Source organism: Excalfactoria chinensis, chromosome 3, assembly GCF_039878825.1.
Source record: "Excalfactoria chinensis isolate bCotChi1 chromosome 3, bCotChi1.hap2, whole genome shotgun sequence".
Classification (NCBI taxonomy): domain Eukaryota; kingdom Metazoa; phylum Chordata; class Aves; order Galliformes; family Phasianidae; genus Excalfactoria; species Excalfactoria chinensis.
The window spans coordinates 58614641-58642006 of NC_092827.1; the positions used below are offsets into that span (position 1 = coordinate 58614641).

The 27366-nt window shown below is 34.5% G+C and overlaps 1 protein-coding gene across 16 annotated transcripts in view; it reads left to right on the forward strand.

The window, feature by feature from the left end:
• The window catches only part of SYNE1 (spectrin repeat containing nuclear envelope protein 1), a 282607-nt gene that overhangs the window by 85538 nt on the left and 169703 nt on the right, over nucleotides 1-27366 (forward strand). For all 16 annotated transcript variants that reach the window (XM_072332285.1, XM_072332289.1, XM_072332288.1 and 13 more), the window contains 23 exons: nucleotides 1957-2121; nucleotides 3249-3401; nucleotides 3840-3983; nucleotides 4265-4438; nucleotides 5526-5684; nucleotides 6869-7033; nucleotides 7626-7760; nucleotides 8616-8774; nucleotides 9073-9281; nucleotides 9552-9660; nucleotides 10969-11133; nucleotides 12802-12969; nucleotides 13533-13709; nucleotides 15286-15426; nucleotides 16368-16528; nucleotides 19097-19247; nucleotides 21804-22031; nucleotides 22572-22670; nucleotides 23821-24008; nucleotides 24120-24243; nucleotides 25421-25587; nucleotides 25818-25971; nucleotides 26366-26994. In XM_072332285.1, coding sequence (XP_072188386.1) covers nucleotides 1957-2121; nucleotides 3249-3401; nucleotides 3840-3983; nucleotides 4265-4438; nucleotides 5526-5684; nucleotides 6869-7033; nucleotides 7626-7760; nucleotides 8616-8774; nucleotides 9073-9281; nucleotides 9552-9660; nucleotides 10969-11133; nucleotides 12802-12969; nucleotides 13533-13709; nucleotides 15286-15426; nucleotides 16368-16528; nucleotides 19097-19247; nucleotides 21804-22031; nucleotides 22572-22670; nucleotides 23821-24008; nucleotides 24120-24243; nucleotides 25421-25587; nucleotides 25818-25971; nucleotides 26366-26994 — 4124 coding nt within the window. The remainder of the gene's footprint in view (nucleotides 1-1956; nucleotides 2122-3248; nucleotides 3402-3839; nucleotides 3984-4264; nucleotides 4439-5525; nucleotides 5685-6868; nucleotides 7034-7625; nucleotides 7761-8615; nucleotides 8775-9072; nucleotides 9282-9551; nucleotides 9661-10968; nucleotides 11134-12801; nucleotides 12970-13532; nucleotides 13710-15285; nucleotides 15427-16367; nucleotides 16529-19096; nucleotides 19248-21803; nucleotides 22032-22571; nucleotides 22671-23820; nucleotides 24009-24119; nucleotides 24244-25420; nucleotides 25588-25817; nucleotides 25972-26365; nucleotides 26995-27366) is intronic.

Below are 27366 nucleotides of genomic sequence, written 5' to 3' on the forward strand. Positions count from 1 at the left end.
ATAGACTTAAAGTAAAAATAAACCTATGAAATAATGTAACTATTAAAAGTAGGTAATATAAAGCAAGAAGGATGGATTAGTCTGAGAAGCTAGTTTTTATTTTTATGAGATACAAAGAGTTTCTACAAGCTGTGTTAAAAACCTTTGGGCATGAAAGCATTATTCTTCACAGAATGCTGATATATTAAGTATACTCTACTGCATCAAAACTGTTAGCAGTTATTAAGAAGTAATATAAACCACCTGTAGATTGTGATATGTATTTTAAGTTACTTTTATTATTAATGTTGAATCTAGACGTCCACAGGAATAGTGTTCCCTTAGTTCCAAGGAGAGTTTTGATTAGCAGCTTTAACATTCATTTATTAAAAAAGTACTTATGGGTTTGTACGGTTATACAGTTGTCATTCCCAAGTATCTTGAGTCCCATGTGAAAGATGATAACTTCTGCTTGCTATATGGCAAACTTTTTAAACATTTCCAAATATTTGTTCTGTAAAACTACCTATACATCAGTAATCACAGAATTGTAGGGGTTGGAAGGGACCTCTAGAGAGCAACTAGTCCAACCCCACACTAAAGGAGTTACCCTAGAGTACATGAGAGTAGGTAATATTATATAAAGATTTAATTGGTGCTTATTTGAAATTCTGTCCCAGGCATAGATAATTTCATCTTCTATCCATTGTCTCTGTGTTATTTCAAAACCAGTAAGTACTCTTGCTCTTTTTGCAGAAAAAAGCTGTTTCTTAACTTTGTCATTGGGTTCTCTGTTTTGTTATGAAGCTCTGTCACAGAAAATCTGAAAGAAAAATATCAGTATGCTGTAGAATTTTTCTCCTGTAAAGTACTCAAAATTTTACAGCAAGTTTATTAATAAACAAGCCAATTTTTCTACTTTTTTTTGTTTACATGTGGTGCCTCATAAGCACGTCTAGTCACAGTCTTCTTGTAATGTGCATCTTTTTTCACCTGTGTCTGAAGCAAGGGGGTACACAGAACCAACACTGTTGCATGAGAAGTCATGTATTTTTAGAGTAGATTGAGAGCCATTACCGAAATGGTTCAGTGCCCCTTCCTTGGTCTTGAGGACCAAGTGGAACTCTGCAGCTTCTGTCCTTGTGACTATTCTATTTTTCTCCCTAAAGAAGGCAGCCTCATTGATTTAGTCCACTAGAAACAGTAATTGCCCTGAGCACTCCACTGAATTGTGTACTGTCTCAGAGGAGGGCAGCTGCCAGATGCCAAAATCATGTTAGAGAACATACGAACCATTAAATAATGTGGACAATCAGGAGAGAGTGATTGAGTCCTTGAGCTCACTGATATAGCTGTGGCAATAATGCCTGGAGATGCTTTTCTTAAGAACAGCTGCCCTTTCTCCTGGAGAGCAAAAAGAAAGGGATGCAGAGAGGAAGTTTGTCCTTTCTGCCAACTCATGAGCGTGTGCTTGCCTACAAGATGTAGGCAAGCATTTGGCACAGTAGGTGGGTTATTTAGACTGTCTCACTGGAATAGGGGAAAAAAATCAGCGACAGTCTCGCTTTTTCCTTCCCCTCTCATCTGCTCTGAAGGAAGCAGTGGTGAAGAATTTTTTTTTTTCAGATTGCAAACTGGATGAATACCGACTGATTTCAGTTACAGACCAAATCCTTTCTCTTAAGGAGGATTTCTACCAGTTTAACTGAAGCTACTCACTGCAGTAAAATAAGCTATCTGTAAACTAGTGGCAATTTTTAATCCAATAGACTGTGCTCAAACATTATAAAATTCTATTGTGGCATATCCATTTAAAAGCCAGAATTTTGTAAGTTTCATAAGCCTGTATGACTTCGGAGAGTAACTGTTCAAAGAGCTTTATCAAACCATTAGCTAGTGACAAAATTTTAGTTTAATGGTTTAACATAAACACTATTTGCAAAAGTTTAGGAAAGGTGCTTTCATTTTCTTCTTCAGGATTTCTTCCGGCACTTACCGCATTGGATCCAACAGCACACAGCCATGAATGATGCTGGTAATTTTCTGATTGAAACATGTGATGAGACCATTTCCAGGGACCTTAAGCAGCAACTTCTGTTACTAAATGGAAGATGGAGAGAATTGTTTATGCAAGTGAAGCAAGTATGTGTTTTTGCTGTTGTTACTTTAAATACTTATGTTTAATTTGACATTTCCATGCCAGGGAGACAATTTGCCCCACTAGCAGGACTATAGAACAACTTACTAAAGTGCCTAGTTGTTTATAATTATTTATATTAGAATCGAAACATTGATGGATGTTAATTGCTTTTGGGACATTTGTTTTGTTTATATTTTTGATTATACAGTTTTTTATTTTTCCTTTTTTGCATTTACAGCTAATATAATTTGTATTTTATCTTTGTATTCTCAACACAGGGAATATTATTCATTCATAACTTCTAATTTCTTATAAGAAAATAATGACTTTTACATGCCTATTCTTATTGTAAGCTCTGTAAAACTAAGTAGTTAAAATTGTGAACATTAATATTACTCTTTAATTGCAGTTATGTTCAATTACTGTCCTGGAACCGTAAGCATGTTCAATGCAAGCTAGCTAAGTGTTCCCCAAATCAGTCAGGCATTAGATCAGTGTCATGCACTGGGAAGCACTAATAATAAATGAAACAAGCAAACAACAAGACATATCTGCTAGAAGACATTCAACACATTGGACAAGAAGTATTGCTTTTATGATCACTTTAAAAAGCAGAGACAAGATAAGGTTATGCAGAAGTATTTCACACTTCATGAACACATTAGAAAATATAATTACTAACTATCCAGATACATCCAACAGTATTTTCCCTTTTCAGTGACTTATAATCAGTAATTGCTTATTTGAAGATGTTGAATCTGTTTTCTAACATTTCAGTCAAATTAAATGGAAATGCAAATAATGAGTGCCCCTCGTTCCCTGTTTTTTTCTATTGTAACTTGTACAAACTAGATGGGTAGAAACAAATGACAATTTGGGGTTTTCAGAATGATCAAAACATTTAGAAAGGCTGAACAATTGTATAAATGTCATCCTTTTAAGTATCAGCACCACTGAAAATAACGCAGATCCTTAGTTAAGAAAATCATTTTCCATTACTTAGTAGTTTATTGAATATAATTTTTCTAGTAACAAAAGTTGCTCTGAAATACATACAAATTCACTTCAGGAATTTGTGACATTTGATTAAGTTTTTTGACTTTTTTTTTCCTTCTATATATTTTCACAGTATGCTCGGGCAGATGAACTGGACAAAATGCAGAAAGAATACCTGGATGGTGTGGCTAATTTGACAGCTTTTGTTGATGGAAGCAATAGAAAATTTTCATCAGCTGTAGAGCTGTCCGTCCTAGACGTGAAGATGTTCATACAAGATTTGGAAGTAAGTGTTTTCTACCATCCATTCTTCCTCTTTCAAAAGAGCAAAATGTAAAATGGGTAAAATGTAATACTATTTTTGCATACATTTCCATTTTTACTTTTTTTTCACTAGTGGTACTTTTGAATAACTTATAATATAGCTAACTTAAAGCCTTCTATTCTGTGGCTGACATTCCTAGAACACATCTCCAAAACTCTGTCCAACTTGGATATTGGTTTATGTTTAATTTCATTTCACATCTGTGTGAATTGACTGATTGTCATGGTCTTATGATGATACAAAATTTTCATTTGAAATATTTGAATCATTTGAAACATTCTCTAATATTCACAGTCCACTGCGACAAAAATTGGGATATATCTCTTACATCTCAGTGCATGCATAATGCCATTGTTGATTTTTTTCCTTAATTATATTTTTACAAAATATTTGTTACAGAATATTAAGCAGAAATTGCCTGTCATGGAAGCTCAATACAAAATGGTCACAAGAACAGCACAACTTGTTACAAAAGAAGTTTCTCAAGAAGAAGTAAATGAAATGCTTGCAACTTTGACAAGGATCAAAGAGCAGCTGAGCAAGGTTGCCGAATACTTTTTCTTTTTACAGACATTAAACTCAGAAATATGCATTCAAGCATATATATGGTAACAATTGAGTTAATTCAGATGTAGAAAATGTTACTACTTCTGCATGTCAAGACTGTCATCCTTAAATGCATTATAATCTTTAATTAACATATTATTGATATTGACCTTAAAAGAAGGAGGTAGCAACTATATTAATTTGCACACTGATAAAGCTGCTGTTTGTTAAAATTTACCACCTTCTTAAAAAGTATTTTTCTTTAAAATGTCTAAAAGGTCAAGGAGTATTCCTGTGCCCTGCTGTATGAATGCCAGCATCTGCTGTCACCACTTGAAGAACAGGAGAAACAAATAACAAATTTCTATGAATCTCTTGAAAAGGTCAATGAAATAATTTCTATACTGGATCCTGAAGCACAGCCTACAACTGTTCTTAAGCAAAAAGCTCAAGTAAGTTTAGAAAACAACTCACCTTAAAAAAAAAAAAAAAAAAAAAAAAAAAAAAAAAAAAAAAAAAGCTTTGCTTTCTCTAAATATTTACAATTTAATTTCCAGATTTTTTTATATTTATTTTCTAATGGGAAGCAGAAGTATATAAAATAAGCAAACAAAAAGAGCCAATATAATTAATTTGGTGCATATTTATATGTACACTAACTGTTTTATTTTCCAATGACTACAAGGTTTGATATTATTAAAAAAAATATGTCTGATGAACTTCACTGTTCAATCTTCTCTTCTACATATGAACGCCATGCTACTGACATATCCAATCTGCTGTTTAAGTAGTAACTTGTAAGCGCTCCTTTCCTCTACTTCTGAAAGTTGGCCAAACCTAGAAAGTTGTGATAAAATTACATGTTTCCTCTGCAGTTATTTACCATCAAATAACTGAAATCTACTCAGCTCTGCGAAGGACACTGACTTCTGCTGAACAGATTAAATGGAAATTTGTGCTGAGAAATAGTGTTCTTTCAACAGAACGGTTTCCTCACCACAAGACTAGTTTCATTTATTTATTTATTTTTCGGGTTTTATGATTTCATGTTTTTCTCCTTTTTTTTTTTTTTTTTTTTTTTTTTTTTTTCCCTATGTATAATTCTTATTTGTTATAAAATGTGAAATCCAGTAGCTGAAAGAAAGAATAATTTGTTGAAAGGCAAGGTCAAACTGCTGTTAAGATTTGCCTGTCTTATGTCCATTTTCACTGTGGTCAACTTAGAATTGTACAATAAATAAAAACATCCCATAAAAACTAGTCATATATTTATATACTGACCCGCATTCTCCAAAAGCTGTCCCAATGCCTTTGGTACATGTCTATTTATTTATTTATTTTTAACAGGTAGTTAGAAATCTATTTATATATAGAACTCTGCATCTATGGAAAGAGTTATCTGACTTGTGTTATTCCATCTAATGTTTTGTGACTTTGTCCCTTTTGTTCTTATTGTTAAAAAAAGATCTCCCTGTTATTTTGCCAAACTTTTCTCTCCTTTGTTCCAGGCCAGGGTGGATATATGTTTCTTTCTTTCAGGATTTGGTAGCTTATCAAGAAAACTGCAAGAAAGCTTTGTCCCTCATTGAGAGAAATAGTCAGAGTATCCTGCAGTGCGTGGCTTCTAGTGAAGTGCTGCAGCATTTCCATCAGTCAACATTTCAGAAGAATGTTACACAAGTTCAGATTACTTTTCAGGTAATTACACTATTTTTAAAACCTTATTTATATGCATCTGATACATCCTCCCAAATCAACAATTCAGTCCTCTGTAGCTCTGTTGGTAACAAGTGTACAGGGGACTAAATGTCCTCTTCCACCCATGAGCTCCCACACCATTTTTTATTTCCTCTGAGTTTCCTGCCTTGACTAATTATTTGCTCTTATATTCATATACATTCCCTTTACATAAAGCATGTAAGACAGAAAGTCTGTCAGTTGCTGTTACTTCTCTGGGCCTTTCTGTTTTCTCAGAAAATGCAGTAGATTCTGAAGATGAAGTTGCAAATGCATATACATATTTTCCAATATAAGAAATGTAAGAAATGCATAGAATGGTCTAGGGTCCCCTTTGCCTTCAGATTTATATTTTGTTACTAGTAATACTGATATTTTCAGGGCTACTTAGCCCCAGTCTGGAATGATATCTAATGTCTTGGGTTCAGATCTTCAGGTGTCCAGCTAAAGGAAATTACCTGTGTCAGTAAGGAATTGTCCCTGAGAGGTAGATTTTAAAATTTATGTTGTATTTTGGGGGCTCTAATTTAAGATTCACAGTTTTTTATTTACCACTTAGAAATTATTTATTTAAGTTATATTTGCGTTTACAGAGTCGGATACAGTTGTGCTTTCAGAAATTTACCATGTTAGACATTAATTATTCTGATTCTGTAAGGATGAACCATGATTTATCTCTCAGTATATACATACATAAAAACATGAATTCAGAAGCTGGCTTTTACTCACATAAAGACTGCATTCCTATATGATTCTAATGTTATAAGCAAAGTTATCTGCAACCTTTAAAAAGTCTTAGCAATACGTTTAAATTGACAGTTAAGGATTTGATTAGCTCACTGGGTAAAACTGTTATAATTTCTAACACTGCGATGAGTAATCAGTGAGAAAATAAAGTCAGTGATTGGTACACAGTTCTGGATTTACCTTGGTTCAGCTGAACTAATGAATGAGTGTTTCTTCCATTAATTTTTTTTTACTTGATTCTGGAATGGTAACCATTCACTCATGCAACAAGACTAAGGTTTCAAAGCAAGAGGAGTAGAAACTAAAGCTTTTCTGTCTATTTCAAGCATGCATTTTTGTCATAAAACAGTAAATAGCAATGAGAATGTGCCCACTCATTTTCTTTGCTTGTAACTCAGAATATGGTCAGGAAAGCTGGTGACTGGAGGAAAAACATAGAAGCAAATAGTCGTTTGATGAAGAAATTTGAGGAGTCTAGAGCAGAACTGGAGAAAGTGATACAGATTGCTAATTATTGCTTAAAAGAAAAAGGAAATCCTGAAGAGCTTCTCAGAAAGCATAGCGTGAGTAAATTCTCTGATTTTTCTATAGAAATTCCGTGATTCTGTGATTTTTAAGTGCATAAAGGCTACTTAATTTTAAAACTGTCATGGATTTCTTCCCTGTGTTGAAATTGTAAAAATCAGATCAAATACTAATATTGGAATAGGAAAAGTTAAAAAATAAAATAAAAATCCCTCTTACTGATGAATGTAAGCAACCAGGAAGTGCAGAATGTAGAACCCCTTAGAGGTAAAGGCTGATTTTGAAGAACTCTTTGGAGTGAGAGCACTAGTCTACATTTTAATCAACTCACACATCAGCTGATGTTTTTTCAGATGAATGAATATTCATGTCTGTATTATAACCATTACTTAAGCAAATGGCTTTAAAACCTATTTTGTTAAAACCCTGTGCCCTGTCTAGGCGTCCTAGAATTAATTATTTTTCTGGATTATAAATAGCTAGAATAAGTTTTCCTGAGATCAAATTCCATTTCTTTTGTACAGCAGAAGTAAATTCGAAACTTACAGAGTGTGTTAGGGAACTTCATGCTAGCAGGTATTAGAAACGGGCTTCATCTTCTCACCTTTCCACCTTCCAATTCAAACTCAGGAATTTTTTAACCAATTGGACCAGAGAGTCCTAAATGCCTTCCTGAAAGCTTGTGATGAACTTACTGACATCCTTCCTGAACAAGAGCAACATAGCCTGCAGGAAGCTGTGAGGAAACTCCATAGGCAGTGGAAGGTGAGTGACATTGAACAATTTCTCTGGAAGTTCTAAATCTTAACTCAGGGAAGTTTCCACATGACCGTTACGCTGAATATATATGTGAAAGAAGAAGAAAAAAGTTACTTTTTTTTATTCCTATACAATTATATTTAAAAAGTACTTTTCAAAATCAGCCACAAATATATCTACAAACACCTTCTGCCAGATCAAGTGGTCAAGAGTCTTCCTCTGTATGCAGACACTGATACCTGTGGTGAGAAACTTTGTTGAGTGTAGATGCTAGCTGTTCTTTAAGTTGATGTAGGATAACTGCAGTTATTTTCCTAACATTAGGAAAGCAAATGTATAAGAGATAGATTTAAATTGTGTCATCCACCAAAAGCACTGAGAACAGAACATGTATGGCTCATAAGCTATGGATTTTTTTGCCTGTTACAGCATGTTACTCCAATTAAAACCAGAGTAATGGATGAGTGCTTTCTCACTGGCACACTAACAGGAACCTCTGTGAGCAGGTGTGAATGCAGCTTCACTATGTTTGCTTTATTGTTTTTATACAGAAAATATCTGGAGTATCTTGCTGAGGATCAAGATGTCTCTGAGACTTGTCTTATATGCATATATATACACACATATTCTGGGTCCCAGAAACATGTGCATTTATCATAGATATGAGACATTAGATCATGGTAACAGAGTTATTTGATTTTCTTAAATGAATACTGAGAAAATCCTATGTATTCATTCAAGTATATGCTTTGTTTTCTATATCATGAGTTATTAGATAGTTTAATTGTAGTAAATTCACACAGAGATAACGGGTATGTTGTTTTATCTCTGTGCTTGTTTATTGCCCCTGTGGGAGTGTAGGATCTTCAAATGGAAGCCCCGTATCATTTGATCCATTTGAAGATTGAAGTGCAGAAAAGCAAGCTCCTGGTCACAGTGGAGGAGTGCAAAGCAGAACTAGCTCGACAGAATAAGGTGCTAACCAGAGAAGGCAGAGAAAGGATGATCGAAGAGCACAAGGTATGATTAATATGCCAGTAAGTGGGTATTTATAGAAATACATCTGAATGTAAATGATAAACAGAAGTTCTGACCAGCTCTAGCCACCAAACGCTCTATGCACCATGAAATTCAATAAATTATTTGAGCCTTCAACAAATAATGATCCTTTCATGATCCTTTCATGCTAATACCTAGGAGCTCAGTTAGGAGTGTGTATGACATAGGAGCTTAGCATATCCTAGAGTGCAATTTAGATAGCTTTATGAATTCTGCCAATTTATATTTTTGCTAAATTTTCTGCTTTGTCTCCCATCAGTTATTCTTTGGTGACAAGGGATCTTACCATCTCTGTGAGAAAAGATTACAACGGATTGAAGAACTGTGCCATAAACTTCCAGTTTCTGATCCAGTGAGGGCTACATTGGAAAGTAGCCAACGAATCCTGAAGGAGCTCAAATCTCAGATAGACAGTACATACACAAAACTAACAGAGCATTCAGACACCTGGAAGAGCTATACAAACAGGTGTCAGCTCAATTCCTATATGGGTCTGGTAGTATGTTATGTGTGATCATGCTTCTAAATGTCATTACAGATTCACATAAAGAATGTTAAATACTGTGTTGTTAACTTCAAGTTACCTATAATTATACTTCATGTAGTGATTCCATATATTGTGGTGGGATTTTGAGGGCTTTATAATTATTGCCATAAATTTAAAAGATAACTGTTTAGTGCTGTTCATTTTTGTCTAATCTTTTTCCTTGCTTTGTATTATGTGATGTTTTATTTCAGATTTTCTGAACTGGCAAATTGGATTTTGTCTACAGAGAGAGAGCTAAAGAGGATAAAGGAAAGTGTCAGTGATACTGCTAAATATGAGCAATTTAAATCATCTGTTGGGGTGAGACATTGGCTTATATTCTAACAAAGCCACAGTCATTGAAACTGTGACTAGATAAAAATGTGTTATGAAGTACTACAGTATGGAGTCCATAGATAGGATTCTGCTGATTCTTGGTATTCTTAAAAACATTTCCAGGAGAAATTTCCAAATGCAACAATTTGTGGCAGAAGGGCCTACTTCTACTATTCTAGAGAATAACAAATCTCTTTAACTGTGTGTTCAGAACATTCAAAATACAGAATGAAGTAGATAAAGTACTTGCACCTCCTTCTGCTGCATATACAGTTAAAAAGTTTTGAACAAAGAAAAGCCAGAATTTCTGGACTGGATATGAAGGATCAAGTTATAGTCATACATTTAGGGAAAGTTTCTATAGTAAAACATCTCTTCTACAGTAGTATAGTAGTGGAGACAGAGACAGTCTTCCATTCACTTTGAATTGGCAAGAGAAATGGTAGGAAAGCTGAAGGTTCTGTCCTGGTTCTTCAGATAAAATTTAACATTCTTTTTTCTATTTTTTCTTTTTTTCTTTTTCCGCTACATGCTGGGAGACTAAACAGGAATATCACATATCGTAACAGTTTTTGTGAAAGTCATGAACAGATTTTGAAGGCTAACACTCCTCCTAAATGTGGAGGTTGGTGGCACTGCCTGTGGTGGGGGGGCTAGAGATTCATGATCTTTGAGGTCACTTCCAACCCAGGCCATTCTGTGATTCTAACTCTGCAGAAAAATATAATTAGGGTGACCCTGATAAACCAGAAAGATTGTTAGCTTAACAGGTATTCCTGCTCCAGAGAGCCTGATTTTTTCATGCAGTTCACCTTCCAGCAGGATATCATCAGCATTGAGATCAAGACATCAAAAAAAATCTGAGTGAGAACAGCTATTAAAATAAGTAATAATAATAAAAATACACAGAACTTAATGTCATATGAAGCTTGTGTTTGGGAAAGCTTTATTTAAGATTTAAATCGTAACTAAGTTATTTGATCAATATATGGAAAATATATGCAAGGTATCTACCATCTATCTGTCTTCTATAAGTAAAAAGTACTAGTTTGTAAACAGAAAGTACTCCTCTATTACTTTATAGAATGTAGTTCTCTAAAGTCTATCGAGAAAAAAATATAGCCACTGTTCGGAACATAATCAAATAAGGGATTCAAATTCTACACTTCAAATGTTTCAAGATAAGATCAAAAATAGTATGTTTTTATTAATAACCTCTGAACTGACGTCATGAATGGCACTCATTAATACTTTTTTTATTTGAAGAAAATGTGTTTTTTTTTCCTTACGTAGGAAATCAGGAAGGATATTAACAAGCAGGGAGAAAATCACAGCTGGCTGGAAACTAGACTTGCAGCTATTACTACAATATGTACTGATATGGAGGCAAAGAAAACAGAAGATGAGCTTTGTAAACTTTCCAGTGACTTCAAAGGACTTCTGGATTTGCTGGCTGAGGTACAGTATGAGGAAAACAAGAAACCTCCATTTACAATGTCACACGAAATGACATGAATCATGGCTTCACAAGCTTCCTACTGTGTATTTTTAGTTAAACTGTAAGCATTCAACAAGAAAAAATTGTTTTCTGTGCAACTAGCAGTAAAAAATTGCTGACAGCATTATATTTGGTTGACTTTTTTGTTTGTTTTTCTTTGATTGGATGGTTGTTTGATGTTTCTTATTTAAGAAAACTGGAGTGTGTTCTAGTAAATATTCCTAGTAAGTAAAAAATGTCAACATTTTCAGAGACAAAAGTTTTCTAAAATCATCTTAATTAACATTGGCAAAGTCCATCAACTATTGGATATATAACTTGATTTTAATATTGATCTGTGTGTCTTTTATGCTGAAACAATAAAGAAAATACTGAGGTGGTTTCCAATCATTAAGATATCGAGCATGCACTGAATTTGCAGAAAAATGTTGCAGATGCCTGGTAGTGAGATACTGGAACTATTGAAATCATGACAAGTTTCAGGCCAATAAGTAGAACTTCTAAGATTCCAGCAAACCTTTTAGTTCTGTGGGATTTCGGTGACTTTGCTGCTATATGACTCTTGCAGTAAAAAAGACAGATTAGGAGAAACTTGGTACTTCACTTAGAAGGCAGAAGAGATCTATCTGGAGAACAGTTTGATACAGACAGACATTTCTGGTTTCAAATTGTATAGTTAATGTCAGTCTGTGAAGACCTTTTAGGTTTTCTAAATGAGTTTAATTTGCATTTGTCTAATCAAATTTTTCTGAACTTCCTTGTTGTGAAAAGTATGTTTGGAAAATCAGTGTGAACCAGTGTTCTGATTTCCAAATGACTGCAAGAAATTATAAATAAAATGCCTTTTTATCTATTATTTTTTTTAATAAGAAAGTACTTAGGCTTTTTTTTTCCTCCAAATATCAAAGCCACAAGTAGTCAGGATGTTCCTCTGAAGTGAATATGGATTGGAAGGAAAACAAGAGAGTAAGGGAAGATGGAAAGTAAGTTGTTTCTTAGTTCTAGAATGCTATGAAAACCTTAAATTATAGAAACTGCCAGGACATACCCTTTTCTGATAATCAGATACAAGTAGTTAGCTAAGTCATACAAACAGAGATCTTTCTGATAACTTGAATAAATATATTATTTTCTTCATAAAATTTGGTGAACTAAGATTGGGAATTTCACCACATGCATGTTGTAGTCCATAAAACGAAGGTAAGAGTGCACTTTTTAATATATTTCTGATTAGACAAGGCTTTGCTGTAGAAGATCTGAAAGGTGTCAAAATTTTTGTGAATTGAGTATCATGTTTTTCATAACCTGAATCAGCCTGTAATGCTGAGGACAGCACATATTTTCTAAGTGATCATCAGCAAGAGGCTGTCACAGGCAGCTCTTTGCCCTGTGGCAATGTAATAGGAAGTATGCCTAAAAAAGACAAACATCTCCACAGTCTTATTTTATGTCTACATTTCACTCATCAGTGTAAAGCTAAAGGTATATGCTATGAATTCTGGAAATGAGAGTGGTTTTAGTTTAGACAATTCAATACATTTTTACAAAAGGTACTCAAAATACATGTGTGCACTTAAATATAAATGTACCTTTTAACGTGAAATACATAAAGTTATAATTAATTGTAGATTGAAAGGACATTAGGCACTGTTGGAGATTGTGTCCAATATAAAGAAGAGGTTAAAAGTGCAATTGAAGAGTTAATCAACAATTCTAAGGAAGCCCAAGCAGAAGCTGAAAAGATCTTGGATACGGAAAGTTTATTGCAAGCTCAGCAACTACTGTTTCATCATCAGGTAGAATAATTTCTCCATAAATGTCCATATTTTTTCATTTTCTTTAAGCTAGAATGTATGTATTCACCAAATTATATTATGTCCAGTGTCATAATTCTCTTTATTAAGTTTGCAAGAGTCATAACTAAGAAAAACTGTGATTTTCTAGTAATTCTATACAGCAAAACACAACTTGGGCATCCCTCTACTGCTTTCTAATGCAGGCTGATATATTGCTATGATCAATATGAGACTTCAGCCTGTTACCCAGAGGATGCATGATAAATTCATATGCTTGTGGATACTGCTGCAATTACTCAACTTATGCAGCTTCTAAAACATTCATTTGGATGAATAACCATATATTGCCACTTTCTATTTGTATGCCACATGAAGTTTATATACTTTTCAGAATCCACTTCATATGCTTTATGAGTATATGAGACTTAAGTAATACTTCCACAGTTTATTTCCGTTCAATATTCTTATTGTATACCCCATAGCAAACTACAAAAAGTGATTTCTCTGTATGTTCCCCAAATGAGAAAAAAATCTGATCATTCCTATTGGGTGAATCCTCCTAGCAAAGAACAAGGAGACTCCGTGCAAAGAGACAAGGTGTGCAACAGCAGATTTTCCAGGCTAAACAGCTGCAGATTGAAGGTGGACTGCCAAGTGCAATGCAGGAAGATTTACTAAAGCTAGAAGGAACACTGGAGAACATGCAGCAGACTATGGAGAAACGTGAAGAGCAATTGCAAGTGGGTACTTGAAAACAAAACTAAAAACATCTGCTTCATTCTCCCTACTTTTCCTTATCCCACTTTAAAAAAAAAAAAAAAAAAAAAAAAAAAAAAAAAGCAATAGTCAGGATGTACTTTCTCACCTCAGAATCTTGATCCTGTGGATCTTTGTGATTAGTATCTCCATCAAAAATTCTTGAAGCTGCTATATACATCTTAATAAAGATGTATAAATGAATAGCGCTTTGTTTGAAACTATTTAAAAGTCCCAGCTCTTCTATCATAATAAATATTTTCAGTAGCCATCTGTGAACTACTGTTTCAATGAGCTAATTGTCTGTTACGGTTATTAAAAATGAGCACGACCTTTAATTTGGAGTACTCGAGCTGGATGTTACAGTAGAAACATCTGATATTGCACAAATATAATCTTTGACTAGAATGTTCGAACAGTTGTTGTCATCCTAAACTTAGAGAAGAAAGAGTCACAGAGAAATAAAATTAATTGCTTTAGGCTGTATAACTCATCACTGACTAAACTGGGATAGAGAATTTAAAGCTTCTTGCACCCATCTGTATTGTCCTTTACATTTTTATTTTTTTTTTTCATAAATAGTTCTTTTTAATTCTTGTAACTGGCAATAAAATGCTAATCAGTAAAATGTTGGTCAAAATTCTATACAATCAAAAAGAAAAAATATATCCTTATGTGTGAGTACCTTTTTTTCCCCATAACTTTCTACTCTAATTAATTTCATAAAGTCACAGAACCACAAGAACCTACAAGATCACCTAGTCAAACCATCCTCCCATTTCAGTTGCTACCACAAGCCACTAAAGCATATCTTGTAGCTCCTTATCCAGACACTTTTTGAACACTGCCAGGGACAGCAACTTCACCACCTCCCTGGGCAGCCATTCCAGTGCCTGACCACTCTCTGACAGAAAAAGTTTTTCCTTATGTCTAATCTAAATCCTCTCTGGTACAGCTTGTGGCCATTTCCTCGGGTCCTGTTTGTTCTTTGGGAGAAGAGGCCAAACCCCTCCTCATCACAACCTCCCTTCAGGAAGTCATAGAGTGCAATGAAGGCTCCCCTGAGCCTCCTCTTCTCTAGACTAAACAGTAACAGCTCCTTTAGCCACTCTTCATAAGTCTTGTGCTCCAAACCCTCGCCAGTTTTGTTGCCCTTCTCTGGATATGCTCCAGGGCCTTCATGAGAAGACTTGAAAATCCTTTTAGATAATGCTGATTCCTGCTAGCATAAACCAGTAAGCATCTGCAGTCATCACTTCAGATGTATAAGTTATAAATATAAGATTTTTTGTTTTAAATATTCTTGACTGATTAGAAAATGTGCAAAATCAGTGAATCACTGTAAGAATGATAGCTTTTTTTGGGTTTAGAACATTTTCATGTGTAGAATAGTTAACATTCCAGGAGAAACATTTCTATTTTATTATAGGTATTTCAGACTTTTTCCCTTCTTTTGTAACTTAAAATGATATATGTATATTTTCCCTCATTTGTCCTTTTTGTTTTTGTGGTTTCTTTTTTGTTCATTCATTTGTTTTCTTGCTTTCTTTTTTTTTCCAGGTCACAATAAATAAATGGGAGCAGTTTGAAAGGGACAAAGAAACAGTAGTAAAATATCTTAATCAAGCAAGCTGTGCGCTTGAACGTATCTTAAACTTTAGCAGTTTAGAGAGCCTGTGTTCAGAACTGGATCAGACGAAGGTATTCCCTGTGTGAAATACAGTAGCTGAAATATCCTCCTACTTTTTTTTTTTTTTTTTTTTTTTTTTGTTATGTTCCAAGTGCACTGCATACAGTCTTTGCATGATTTAATGTTAATGCTGGTACAAACTGTCTACACAGATTCGAGACTGCATAAATTGTTCAGAGGTAAACAGTTATTTCATGAAAAGATCATGAAGAATTACTCAAGATACAAAAATTAAGTAAATAGATTGGGGGGGTACGGGTAGGTAAAATGATTTTGGGGACTTCCCATTTTATGTTCAGCAATCATTTACACTAGGAAGCTAAGCAGCATCAAGCTCTGATGTACATGGGTCTTTGCTAAATGTGGATTCTGCAAACTGGCACTCATCTAGCCCTGAGAAAGTAGAGACTTCCATTATAAGGAAGCCATAAGCCAGGTGCTCTTCATATGAGAGGATCATCCCAGCCCATTTTATTTACTACTACAAGTGACTGACTTTCCTGAATGCTCTGTATTTCTTTACATTTTTACCCATTGATGGAGTTTATACCAAATTATTTCCACCTTGTTGACCATTTATATTTAACATGTATGAAAGAAAACAGTTCCTAAACAAAGAGAAATTACAAACTACAAAATATTACAAAGACATCTCTGAAAAGGATAATGTCTTTTGAAAGTATGTAGTTTCCCTTGCTATATTTTATTCAGTATAGCTTGTTAGAGTGAAAAAATGTCATAAAACAAACCAACAAACAAACAGAACTTAAAGGCAACATGGTGGGTAAGGCTTCTTTAGGAGTTTCTTCTGTGTATTTACACATTCATAATATCTGTTTAGGGCACATGTAACTGTAAGAAAATGTTTTTCAACCACAAACGATGAGGAAAACTTTTTTTTTGTAAATAATGAAACTATACAGTTGTGTTAACATGTCTTGTATCATTACAGGAACTTTCTAGAAACAGTGGAGCCATGGCAGTACAAGCTGAAAACTTGGTGAAGAATTCTTCTGAGATACAGCTTGGTTCAAAGAGCAAACAAGCCCTGCAGCAGCAGGCAAAATCTATCCAAGAACAAGTAAAAAAAGTGGATGTTACTCTAGAAGAAGAGTATGTTCTTAACAAGTCCTAATGTTTATTCTCCACTATAAGATTGTATTAGGTCTCTAAAATCTCTTGCTAATATTCTGTGTTATCTCATCAGCTCAGTTATCTCATTTTCAACTTGCCATGGCATACCTATAAGATTATAATATCGAATATGTCAAACATGCAAATAGTTTAGATCTTTCTTAGGTAATATGTTATTTACAAAACTACTGTAGTTGCATTTATCTTGTCATAGTTCTTATCTTTAAGCCCTACTAATTAATCTCATCTCTGAAATATTAGAATCTCTTGGGAACAAAAATTCTCAGCAAATATGAGAATGTCTACCATGTTCTCAATTTACAGTTTCCACTTTCTCCATATAAATGTCAAGAAGTGCCTTTATCTTAGTTGAATGCCTAGATTCTATTTCATGGACAGTATCAAAAGCTGCGTCTGCTATTACAAATTAACAAGCCATCATTTGCCAAACTACGTTTATAATAATGTTTAAATTCCAAGATGCTGTAAATATTTGTAGCTTATGGCATTTGCTAAATTCTCATATTTTTTCCCAAATAAGTCCAAGTTATTAAGCTCAAAGTTATTCTACTTGTACTTCGGCTTTTCCCACTTTTTTTATATACACATACATTTGTGTGTGTGTTTGAAATTTCTATTTTTAGATCTGACTCATAGATGATGGACGATATAGGCCTATTCTAAGTTGTCTTACTGGATTTATGGTGCAGATTAATTTGCTATACAAGTTTGAGAAGATATTCTGTGGTGGAATACCAAGTATCCCACCTGAATATGAGCAAAATACAATGGCATCATAATTGTTTTGTGCTTTTTCCATTATTGTCCATTGTCATACTACTATGAATTCCATAGTTCCATTTTTCTCCCTGGTGTGAAAAAACAGTTTTTGAACAAAGAGTTGTAAAACAGAGCATAACTAGCCTCTGCAATGTGATTTAACTTACTAATTGCTGTTGGTCTCATTTATTTTTTGTATTTCACTCTCTTCAGGATGGAATAATTAGAGTGATTTACAGTCAAAAATTTTACCAAATATTCCTGAATATTTTATTTCATTTTCTCTAAAGTTACTGGAAGGAAAAAAAAAGAAAAAAAAAAAAAAAAGTGTGGTTTTAGTGTTCTTTTCCATTTATATGGGAAATTTATCCTTTCAACAATGAATATTTTAAATAACGCCATCTGCTATTAAATGAAAATTGTGCTGATATTCCCTTTTTATCTCAATGTGGAAGAGGTTTTAGCTGAATGTATGGATTATACAGAATGTCTGCGGTATTGTGATACAACAGATAATAAAATAAATGCCTTCTGCAAAGCATGAATATGAACAACTCACTATAGTTAATCTGCAGAACACACTAGCAGTGTGTAAGAGTTATGTTGTAACTTATATCAATAAAAATCTTTTCCCAAGAGTTAAAACTGAATACATATGGTGCATATATCAGCAAACAGAGAAAAGGGAAACTTATTTGAAAATAAGAATTAAAAATGGCAAGGCCAAATTTTAGGTGACATCTTTTCTTGCAGCTTCCTCTAGCATTACTAAGAAAAAAAACAAAATGAAAATAAAAACTCCTTTTAAGATGAATGTTTTTTAAGGCGATATTTGAAGAAAAATGTATTTTGGAATTCTGTAATATTCAAACTTTTTTCAATATTCAGTGTTTTTCTATATTCAGTGAAAAAAAAAAAAAAATCCATGTTTTACAAGCTATATTCAGGACCCATATTAGTACTGATGTCTTTACATTGGCCTGAAATTAACAAAAACTTGTACATGGGAAGTTAATGTTAGGCCTTATAAGTAGCTCAGACTTCTTATTTGTGACCAGAAACTGGGGTGCTTTCCTATCTGTAAGATATATGAATCAGTCACATACAGACTCTTTTTCACATATCTCTAATATATTATTTCAAAGCATGCATATATATATACACATATATATACACATATTCTTGGGTAGTCATATCTCTTGATTCTTTGACTCAATGTCAAATAATTGCCTTAGGAAAAAGCAATTTCATATAAAATAGGCAGATTGTTATTATATAAAAATAAAAAAAGTAAGTCCAATAAAGCCATCAATCACTGTCAAAAACATTTACTTCTCTAATGCACTCATTATAAACCTTCTGCTTTATCAATTTAAAGGCTCTGTCAGCTAACACCTGTGCAGTTATCTCTATTTTAAGATGTCTGATATAATCAAAATTCCATATAATTCCATATAAATCACACTTATATGATTTATATGATATACTTCCTGCTGTCATGAAATTCTTTACATACAACTGGTCAATGAAACTGTATTCTATTTCAATATTTGGTGTTATCACTATGGCTAATGTAATTGTTTGACTGCAGGTGCACCATCCAAAAGAGAGACAAGTTTGAATTTAAGTGCACATCTTGGTCTTCCAGCATATTTTACTATGCCCCTCCTGTAGTCTGAATTAGTTACATTTTTATTCAAGCAAGAATATGGACAAGTTCATTATATTAAACTGTTTATTCTCTCTAATTAATTTGGTTAATTTTAGTCTTAAAAGAATGGAAATGATGAAAAACAAGTGGGATCAATTTGGCAAAAATTTTGAAGCTCTGTCCACCTGGATAGCTGAAAAAGAAAAAGAACTGGAAACTTTGGAAACACCTTCATCTCCTTTGGACAAACAGATCAGCCAAATCAAGGTGATTAGTTCTTGTTATGTATAGCACTAAAGAACAGTTCTTTCTTGTTTTTGCTAGAGGCCAAGAAGGAAAACAAACATTTCATGTATTTCAGAACAAGCAGGACACAATGATGACACACTTACTATAGAAAGATACCAAGCAGTAACATTTTGGATAAGCTAAAGGAAAGTTCTTCTGCCTTCTCTGTTAGGGATTAGTTTACAGATATGGAGTCTTTGTGCATATGATTAAATAATATTGAATTCATACTCCTTATTTTATTTTAGCAAAATTACACGCATATATATGAAGTATATATAGGCGGTGTTTGGGTTTTTTTAAACATGCATCATCTAATGGATATTAATCTTCATTTTAATTTTCAAGCTAAAGTCATAAAGTTATGTATCTTTATTATGAACTAATAAAGGAACTATTGCTTTTTGTAGCTTGCAAATCTACATTCCATTTGTTGCAATTATATTTACACAGTCCTAAATTCTGTGTGCACTCCTGAACATTTGTTCCACTGGTATACACTGTCATCCATTCTTATTTGTCAGTAGTTACTACATCGGATTTCACTGTTAAAGACAGAAAATAAATGGATCAAATGATATTAATATTGCATTACAGTGTAATAATTCTTTTCTGTTCAAATGGAGCCTAAATAAGCTCCACTAGTGCATTCAGGCCAATGCTCCAGACATGATCTTCCATGCTATATAAGCAGATAAACAGTAATTCTATCAATGTCTTACAAGTTTCTGGATATTCCAGCACAATCCTTCATGTTTATATTGACAGAATGCAAATGGCTGAAAGGAAGTTGTTATAAATGTTTGAGTAAGCAGACACAAAATAGTGATAAAATCTAGGGTACATAATTGAAACTTAGGTGAACAAAGCAATTTTATGAACAGTTATATGAATCATACAACATCAGATATGTGGATGTAGTTTGAGGTCTCCTTCATCAGCACTGCTATGTTCCTAATTTTGCAGAAATCATTGCATTTTATTGTAAGTTTCCCAATGGGTTACTTTGTGTCACAATGCTAATCAGTATTAGGTCGTAATTCAATGAACAGCATTTTAGTAAGAAATTGCAAATGAAGGGAATATAATTTGTTTTGATTCATTTGACTGAATAGATTTTAAAAAATAAAAATAAAAAAAGGCAGGGGGGTCATCAGAACATAATTATCATGCATATCAGCGGTAATATTCTGCTTTTTATGACACTATTTGCAAAACCCAGTGATGTCTGCAGTTGCCAGATTTTCACCTACACATATCTATGAAATCCCTGGTGGACAAAATGACAGTTATCACAAGGAGTGAAAACTGGTGGTAGACTCAATGAGAGGCTGAAGGCCTCGATTATGCACCTTCTTTTATGTAACTGAGTGAATTTAACAGAAGAGTGTGGGAGTAAGTATGTGCTGCCTAATTTGTATCTGATGCATTGTTAGATAATTTCATCTTGAAATAGGCCAGCATACTATTTTTCTTCAGCTTCATGTTCTCATGCAAAAGAGATATCTTATAATCTGAATTAATTCAGAATATATTGCATAAAAGGACACTATAAATGCTTATAGAACCACATACTTTTTCCTGCACTGTCACCGTACTAATTGTAGACTCTGAATGTTGCCATTTCTGAGCTGTCTAATGTCAAGTAAGGCACTGCACTTTTATTGCAATTATACCAGAAAGTGGGTACATTTAGTGCCTTTGAGAGTGAATTTTCAGGAAAGCTTTAGGTTGATGTCACACACACACATCTCTTAATATTGTCTTATCTGACAATGCTAGTCCCTCTTTCACTTTCAATGAGATATTTCGGCTGACGCAGTTCCCTCCCTTGCATGTCCTTTAGCAGTTTTGAAGAGAGCTTTGAAGACATGCTACATCAGCAATAATTAAAAGAATATTTTCATGAAAAGGAAAAAAAAAAAAATAAATCTCCAAGTTCTAAAATGTTTTCTGAACAAATGAACAAATAGCCACCAAATAAAAAGTACCAGAAGTTTCTTGCATATTGTAGCTTTCAGGTCTCCCTCTAAATAGCAGTAAAAGCAACAGGAGGAAGTTATTGTCTTAGACCTGATGATATATACAGTCAGTATTTATGCATTTTGTAATGGAAATAGAAAATAACTGAAAAATACCAAAGCCATTGTCAAAATGGTGTCATAGTAAAATCCAATTTATACTGCATTGCAGTTCTTTATTTAATCCTCTGCCTGGGAGCACATTCACCTTATTTCAGCACCTAATTTAATTTATATTCTACAGTGCCATGCTATCATTTTAATTTAGACAAGGAAAAAAAAAAAAAAATAGGTCCTGGTTTTTGTGGCAGACCGATTTAAAATCTTTTCCTATGTAATTTTAAGAAAAAAAGAAAGGGAACATATAGGACATATTAGAGACTTTCATTAGTAGATTTTTCAGTAAGCCAATTAACTCTTTTTAAATAAAGGGTAGTGGTAACAAAGGTGAAAGAAGGAATATTAGAGTATGTTTCTGATAATTAAAAAAATATTGTGCTTCTTTACATTTTAGGTTATTATTACTGAAATAGATGGTAAAATAAATGGAATCTCAAAACTAGAAGAAGAAGCCAAATCATTTACCCAGTTTGTTACCTCTGGAGAATGTGCACATATCAAAGCCAAACTGACTCATATCAAAAGGTACTGGGAAGAACTAAGAGAACATGCACAGAGGTTGGAAGGTAACATCACAGGGAAAGCATCAGCACAGCAGAAATATGAAGAAAGTCTTAAACAGGTAGACAATAAGCAAATCTAATGGGTTATTTTCTGCAATTCAGAGAATTGTTCTGTTTTTCAAAAATTGAATATAAAATGCTATCTTTTGCAAGTATGAACTAGAACATATGAGAGGTTTTTTAAGGTAATCACAAGACCTCCATAGGTATATTTTTGCTCTGAATAATTTAAAAGGCAAGTTTGGGAAGATATTAAAATATACACACTCAAAAATGTACACTGTCTTTTAGAAAATATAAGTGAGACTTCTGGATATCACAATGGTAAAACACATATTTATAAATTCAGTAATTTAAACTTTAGGTTGTTAGCATGAGTATGGATATGAGTATTATATTACATGATAATTGAATGTTATTTTGCCCCAATCCCAAGGATCCGTGCACAGTTTGGGTCTTTTACCTTCAGAAAACACTCAGTACTACAAAAGACTGAAGTGTAATATTTTCTTGGCACTAAATATTTATAAAATGTCATTTAAAGCATGTCTGTAGTTCTTGCCCTTTACAGACTGTTTTTTATTTCCTTTTCTTTGTAGGTGCAGCAGTCAGTGTCTGAATTTGAAACGATGTTAGCTAAGCCTCTCACATCATGCAATTCATCATCAGCAACATATGGAGACCTACAGGATTGCGCGGTGAGCATGTGGCCCGTGACTCCTGCCACCAGTCCAGGGAAATTCTGCCACACTGAATTCACAAAAACCCCAGTAACCTTCAGGCCAGGGACTGCCTTATGTCACATAGACGGGCTGACTGAGTTGGGCTGATCTGGTTAAGGCTCCAGCAGACACTCTGCTAAGTCTTTCACTGTTTGCAACATGTCTGGAGGGCTTTTCCCCATTCTAGAGGAAGGAAAGCCTTAAAAGTATGATTCAAGTTTTCAGGTTTTTGTTTTTAATTTTATGCGTCTAGAGCATTGTGAAAAAAATAGAAGATAATAAACATGTCTAGGACACATTGTTCCTCAAGATTTTGATGAAACTTGGGTCTTGGTATAGAGAATTCTAATTAAAAACATAAAGAAAATAATAATAATAATAATAATAATAATAATAATAATAATAATAATAATAATAATAATAAAATGAATTGCCCTGGAAGTATTTTTTCTTGGACAATGCAGAAACTGAACAGTTCTGGCAGACAAGATTTTATCTAGAAGCTAGAAGCCGCTGGGTGTTTGAGCATTTGGTTCGGTCCATCATAATTAGGAAGGAAACAGCGGACTGGTATTCAGGCTATATATAAAGCTGAATATCTTACGAATTTTTTCCCATTCAGTTTGTAGTATGTTCTTGCTCTCTTCTCTTTATCTTCCTTTCTGACAGTTCACTGTAAACGTTCCCCATCTCTCCCTTATCATGCCATCGGCTGCAGTCCTTACAGTTTAGTTTACAAATAGTCCCTCAAGGGGACTATTTACAATTACTGTATCTGTATAAATTAAAGCATGCTATAGTGGATTTGGATAGAAATTTGTCCTACGTGATCATTCTGCACAGCACACCTGTACAGAAGATCTCACTTCTCCTTCCTGACAGGCTTTTCTTTAACACAGTGTGTAAGATGGTCTTTCCCCACTGCAGGTTTGTGGTGATTGATACACTTGGGATGTGTGTATCTAGGGTAGATGTGAGAGAAATGTAATGTATAAAGTGACTTTGTGATCGGGAAAATGTGTCGTTTTGTCCAGCTATGGATATAAGTATAGACTGTTTTTCAACATCATTACTGCAGCTTTGATATTTATGCATGCAACTTCTCTTTTTTCTACATGTTCATTAGGACCTTTGTCATACTGTGGAAAAACTGAGCAACACCCTGGCCTCTCTCTCAGCCTGTGCCCGAAAGGCTGCCAGCAAAGAAAAAGCTTCTCAGGAGGTTACAGCATTACAGCAGAGATATGAGAAGGTACTAGAAAATGCTAAAGAGAAACAAATCTTACTGGAGACTCTTCTGGCTCGATGGCAGAAGTAAGTAAGCTACTATGTCTGCTGTAATGGACACAGAGACCTTCCTGCAGTCAGTCTGTGGGACCAAGGGGAAGGCTTGTTTTGGTAATGCTCTAAACATGATTTTCTCAGGCAGGAGAAAGAACTGTGTGCTTTCCAGACCTGGCTGGAAGGGTGTGAAGCTGCAGCCAGGCCTACGGAGCAGTATGCTTCTGCTGACAGACTTAAGCTGGAAGTTGAATTGCAATCACTGCAGGTATGTTTCAACTGAAAGGATGCAGTTGCTCAACTGTTGTCTGAAAAGTCATTTGATTCTGGGCTTTAGAAATGTCTTATGGAAATATTAAACTACAACAAAGACAAGAAAATGACAGAATGTTATTTGCAAATATAATGAACTCTGAAGAAAAATTATGTCTTAACATGTTATTTATCAAAGAGGGATATTGATCTGCTTCCCAGAGTGTAATTTCTCTAGAAAAATTCCCTTCTTAAGCAATTCTGCTCCCCTAGCCTCCTCTTCTGCAGGCTGATCAGTCCCAACTCTCATCCTCTCCTCACAGGAGAGATGCTCCTGTCCCATGGTAACTCTGGCCCTTTATTGGATGCTTTCCAGAATGTTTGTGACTCTTGTGTTGGGGATTACCCTGAACTGTTTGGTTTCAAAGTATGTTTCACATACAAGTGAATTTAAACACTGTATTTTACTAACAAGTTCTCCAGAAACGCTTCTCTTTTTTAAAAGAGGTACATACTGAATTTGTATGTTTGTCTTGAGTACTGTAACTCAGTGAGAGAAATTCCCTTTTCAGATGAACATATATGTAGCTTTCAAGACTTCTGAATTCTAAAAAACATGTAAAGACATGAGGATTTAGCCCTGGAGCTCTAATGCACTCTCATAACTACACATAACGACCTTCCACCAATGTTTAATATTTATGAGAGAAAGCAGGCATAACCCCTTTCCTAAAGTCTGGTTGAGTTAGACATTGTACATATATTTTGGAAGGTCTTTCTCCTAACAGACTATTCCCCCTTCACAAACACAGTTGTCTGCCTCTCCAGACATGTTTGTGGGTCATATTCCAAATGAGTCATATGGGTAGGTGTAACGTTTTGTTCCTCAGTGCTGGGATGTTGCCGAACCTCCAAGTCAGTGCTCTGTAAAGATAATTATTAGAGCCTTTCAAATTCCACTCAGACTAAAAAAAGCCAGATCGGTAAAGCTCCAAGGAGTCAAATGCACAGAAATTATCTGGAAACTCGCACTCTAATGGAGCTTAGTTCCTCTGAGTACTTGGATGTACTCATCCGCTTTTCTCAAAGTGGTGTACTGGAAATCCTTGGCTATTTTTTAAATAATTATTGCTATTTGGCATAATAAGATGTCATGTTGAATCAAAATGCTGTACTTTCCACTGTTTTCCCAGGATTTGCGAGCAGATTTTGAATCTCATGCTTCAGTCTATGCAAGCCTATTACAGTTAAATGAGTCGCTGTTCCCAACAGCTTCCAAACAGTGTGTGGAAACAATAAAAGAAAAATTTAAAGAGATGGATGAGAGGTGGAAAGCATTACCACAAACTATTGATAAAAGGTTTGTGCTTTAGATTATTTTTTATGTGTTAAATGAGAGTAACCAATAAGTTACTTTAAAGTGGTAAGTACCACTTCCCAGGTAAGTAATCAACACAGCAGTCTTCTCGTAATGTAGGTTCATGTTTCCTTCCACCTGGCAGTGATTTTAATGTTCTCAAGTTTGCAGTGACTGATTCTGATAAATGATTTTTCTCAAGTGCTTTTGTGTTTACATTTGACATCTTACAGGATCAACTTCCTTCAGTCTCTTGTTGCTGAACACGGACACTTTGATGAGCTCCTGTGCAGTTTTTCAGACTGGATAAAGCAGTTTCTTGCTGAACTACAATCCACTTCAGAGATAAACACAGCTGATCGAGAAGTAGCTGCATCTCACAATAAGGTAAACATCTGGATGTAAATATTAAAGGCAGACAAATTGTACCATGCATATAAATAAATATAAATGTTCATCTAAAATTATCATAAGGTTATTTACCAGTCCTTGAAAGCTGATACTCTATTGCAGTCACATCTCTATCATTTGACAGGTCTGAAACAAAACTGTAACTCTGAACTGTGCTTTATGTAATCCATTAATACTGTGGTAGCAGTGGTAATGGGAGGACAGTTGGACTAGATGATCTTGTAGGTCCTTTCCAACTTGTTATTCTATGATTCTATGTTCCTGTTATTAAATAGTACTTGTTTTACTTGCAAATTCAATAGTAGAATGTTTTCTGAACCTTCAGTTGCAAAAGGAAACCCAGCCCTCCTATTTTCTTTCTTTCCCATAGAACCATTCAATGGAAATTGAAAGTAAGAAACAGCAGTTACAAAGTCTGAAGGACCTTGTAAATAAACTGTGTGCTTTCAGCTGTCCAGAGGACCAACAGACATTGCAAGGGAAAACTGAAGATTGCTTTCAAATCTTCCAGGAGGCAAATCAAATAACTAACCAAAGGCAAGAGGCTCTGGATCAGCTGCAGGTATTCCTGGAGCTCCATAATGCTGCATCAAGGGTGCTCCACCAGCTGAGGCAGACAGTGGAGAAAACAGGAAATATGGACAGGGCTAAATCGGAATTATTGGAGAAGGACCTCCATGACATTATTCAGTCCCTTAACAAGCTGGAATCTATTGCCATCAGTTTGGATGGCTCACTTACTAAGGCCCAGTATCATTTAAAACATGGGATTTCCGAGCAGAGGACCTCCTGCAGAGCTGTGGTGGACCATCTGTACTTAGAACTGGAGGCAGTTCAAAACCTGCTTGGAACAAAACAGAGTGAGGCAGAAGCTCTTGCAACCTTGAGAAGATCTTTCGTGGAACGTAAAGAAGAACTGTTGAAGAGTATTGAAGATACTGAGGAAAAGGCCGACAAGGAGGGACTAAGAGAAGCAACGCTGCAAGCCCTCCAGCAAAGGTAAAAACAATATTTATGTTTGAGATTGGTACATCTTTATGTTCGGATGGAGAACATGAGTGCAACATTCAACAGGTCCCTCAAATCTTTTATATTGAAAGAACAGAGAAGTAAATCTTTGTCACAGTTTATTTTGTTCAAAGGAATCCAAACTCCCAGCAGTCACTAGGAATCCCATACAAAATAGACAATTATCTTCTTTCAGAACTGAAGACTGCTGAATGAATCAAAAATACTTACTGTAATAAAATACTGAACTAAATATTTTGTGATGTTACCAAATGGCAGTATGTGGTGAAGACATGTATTTCTACACATTTGTATAGCTTTCTATGTATTAGAAATAATCAAATTCTGAGCCCAGTTATAGCA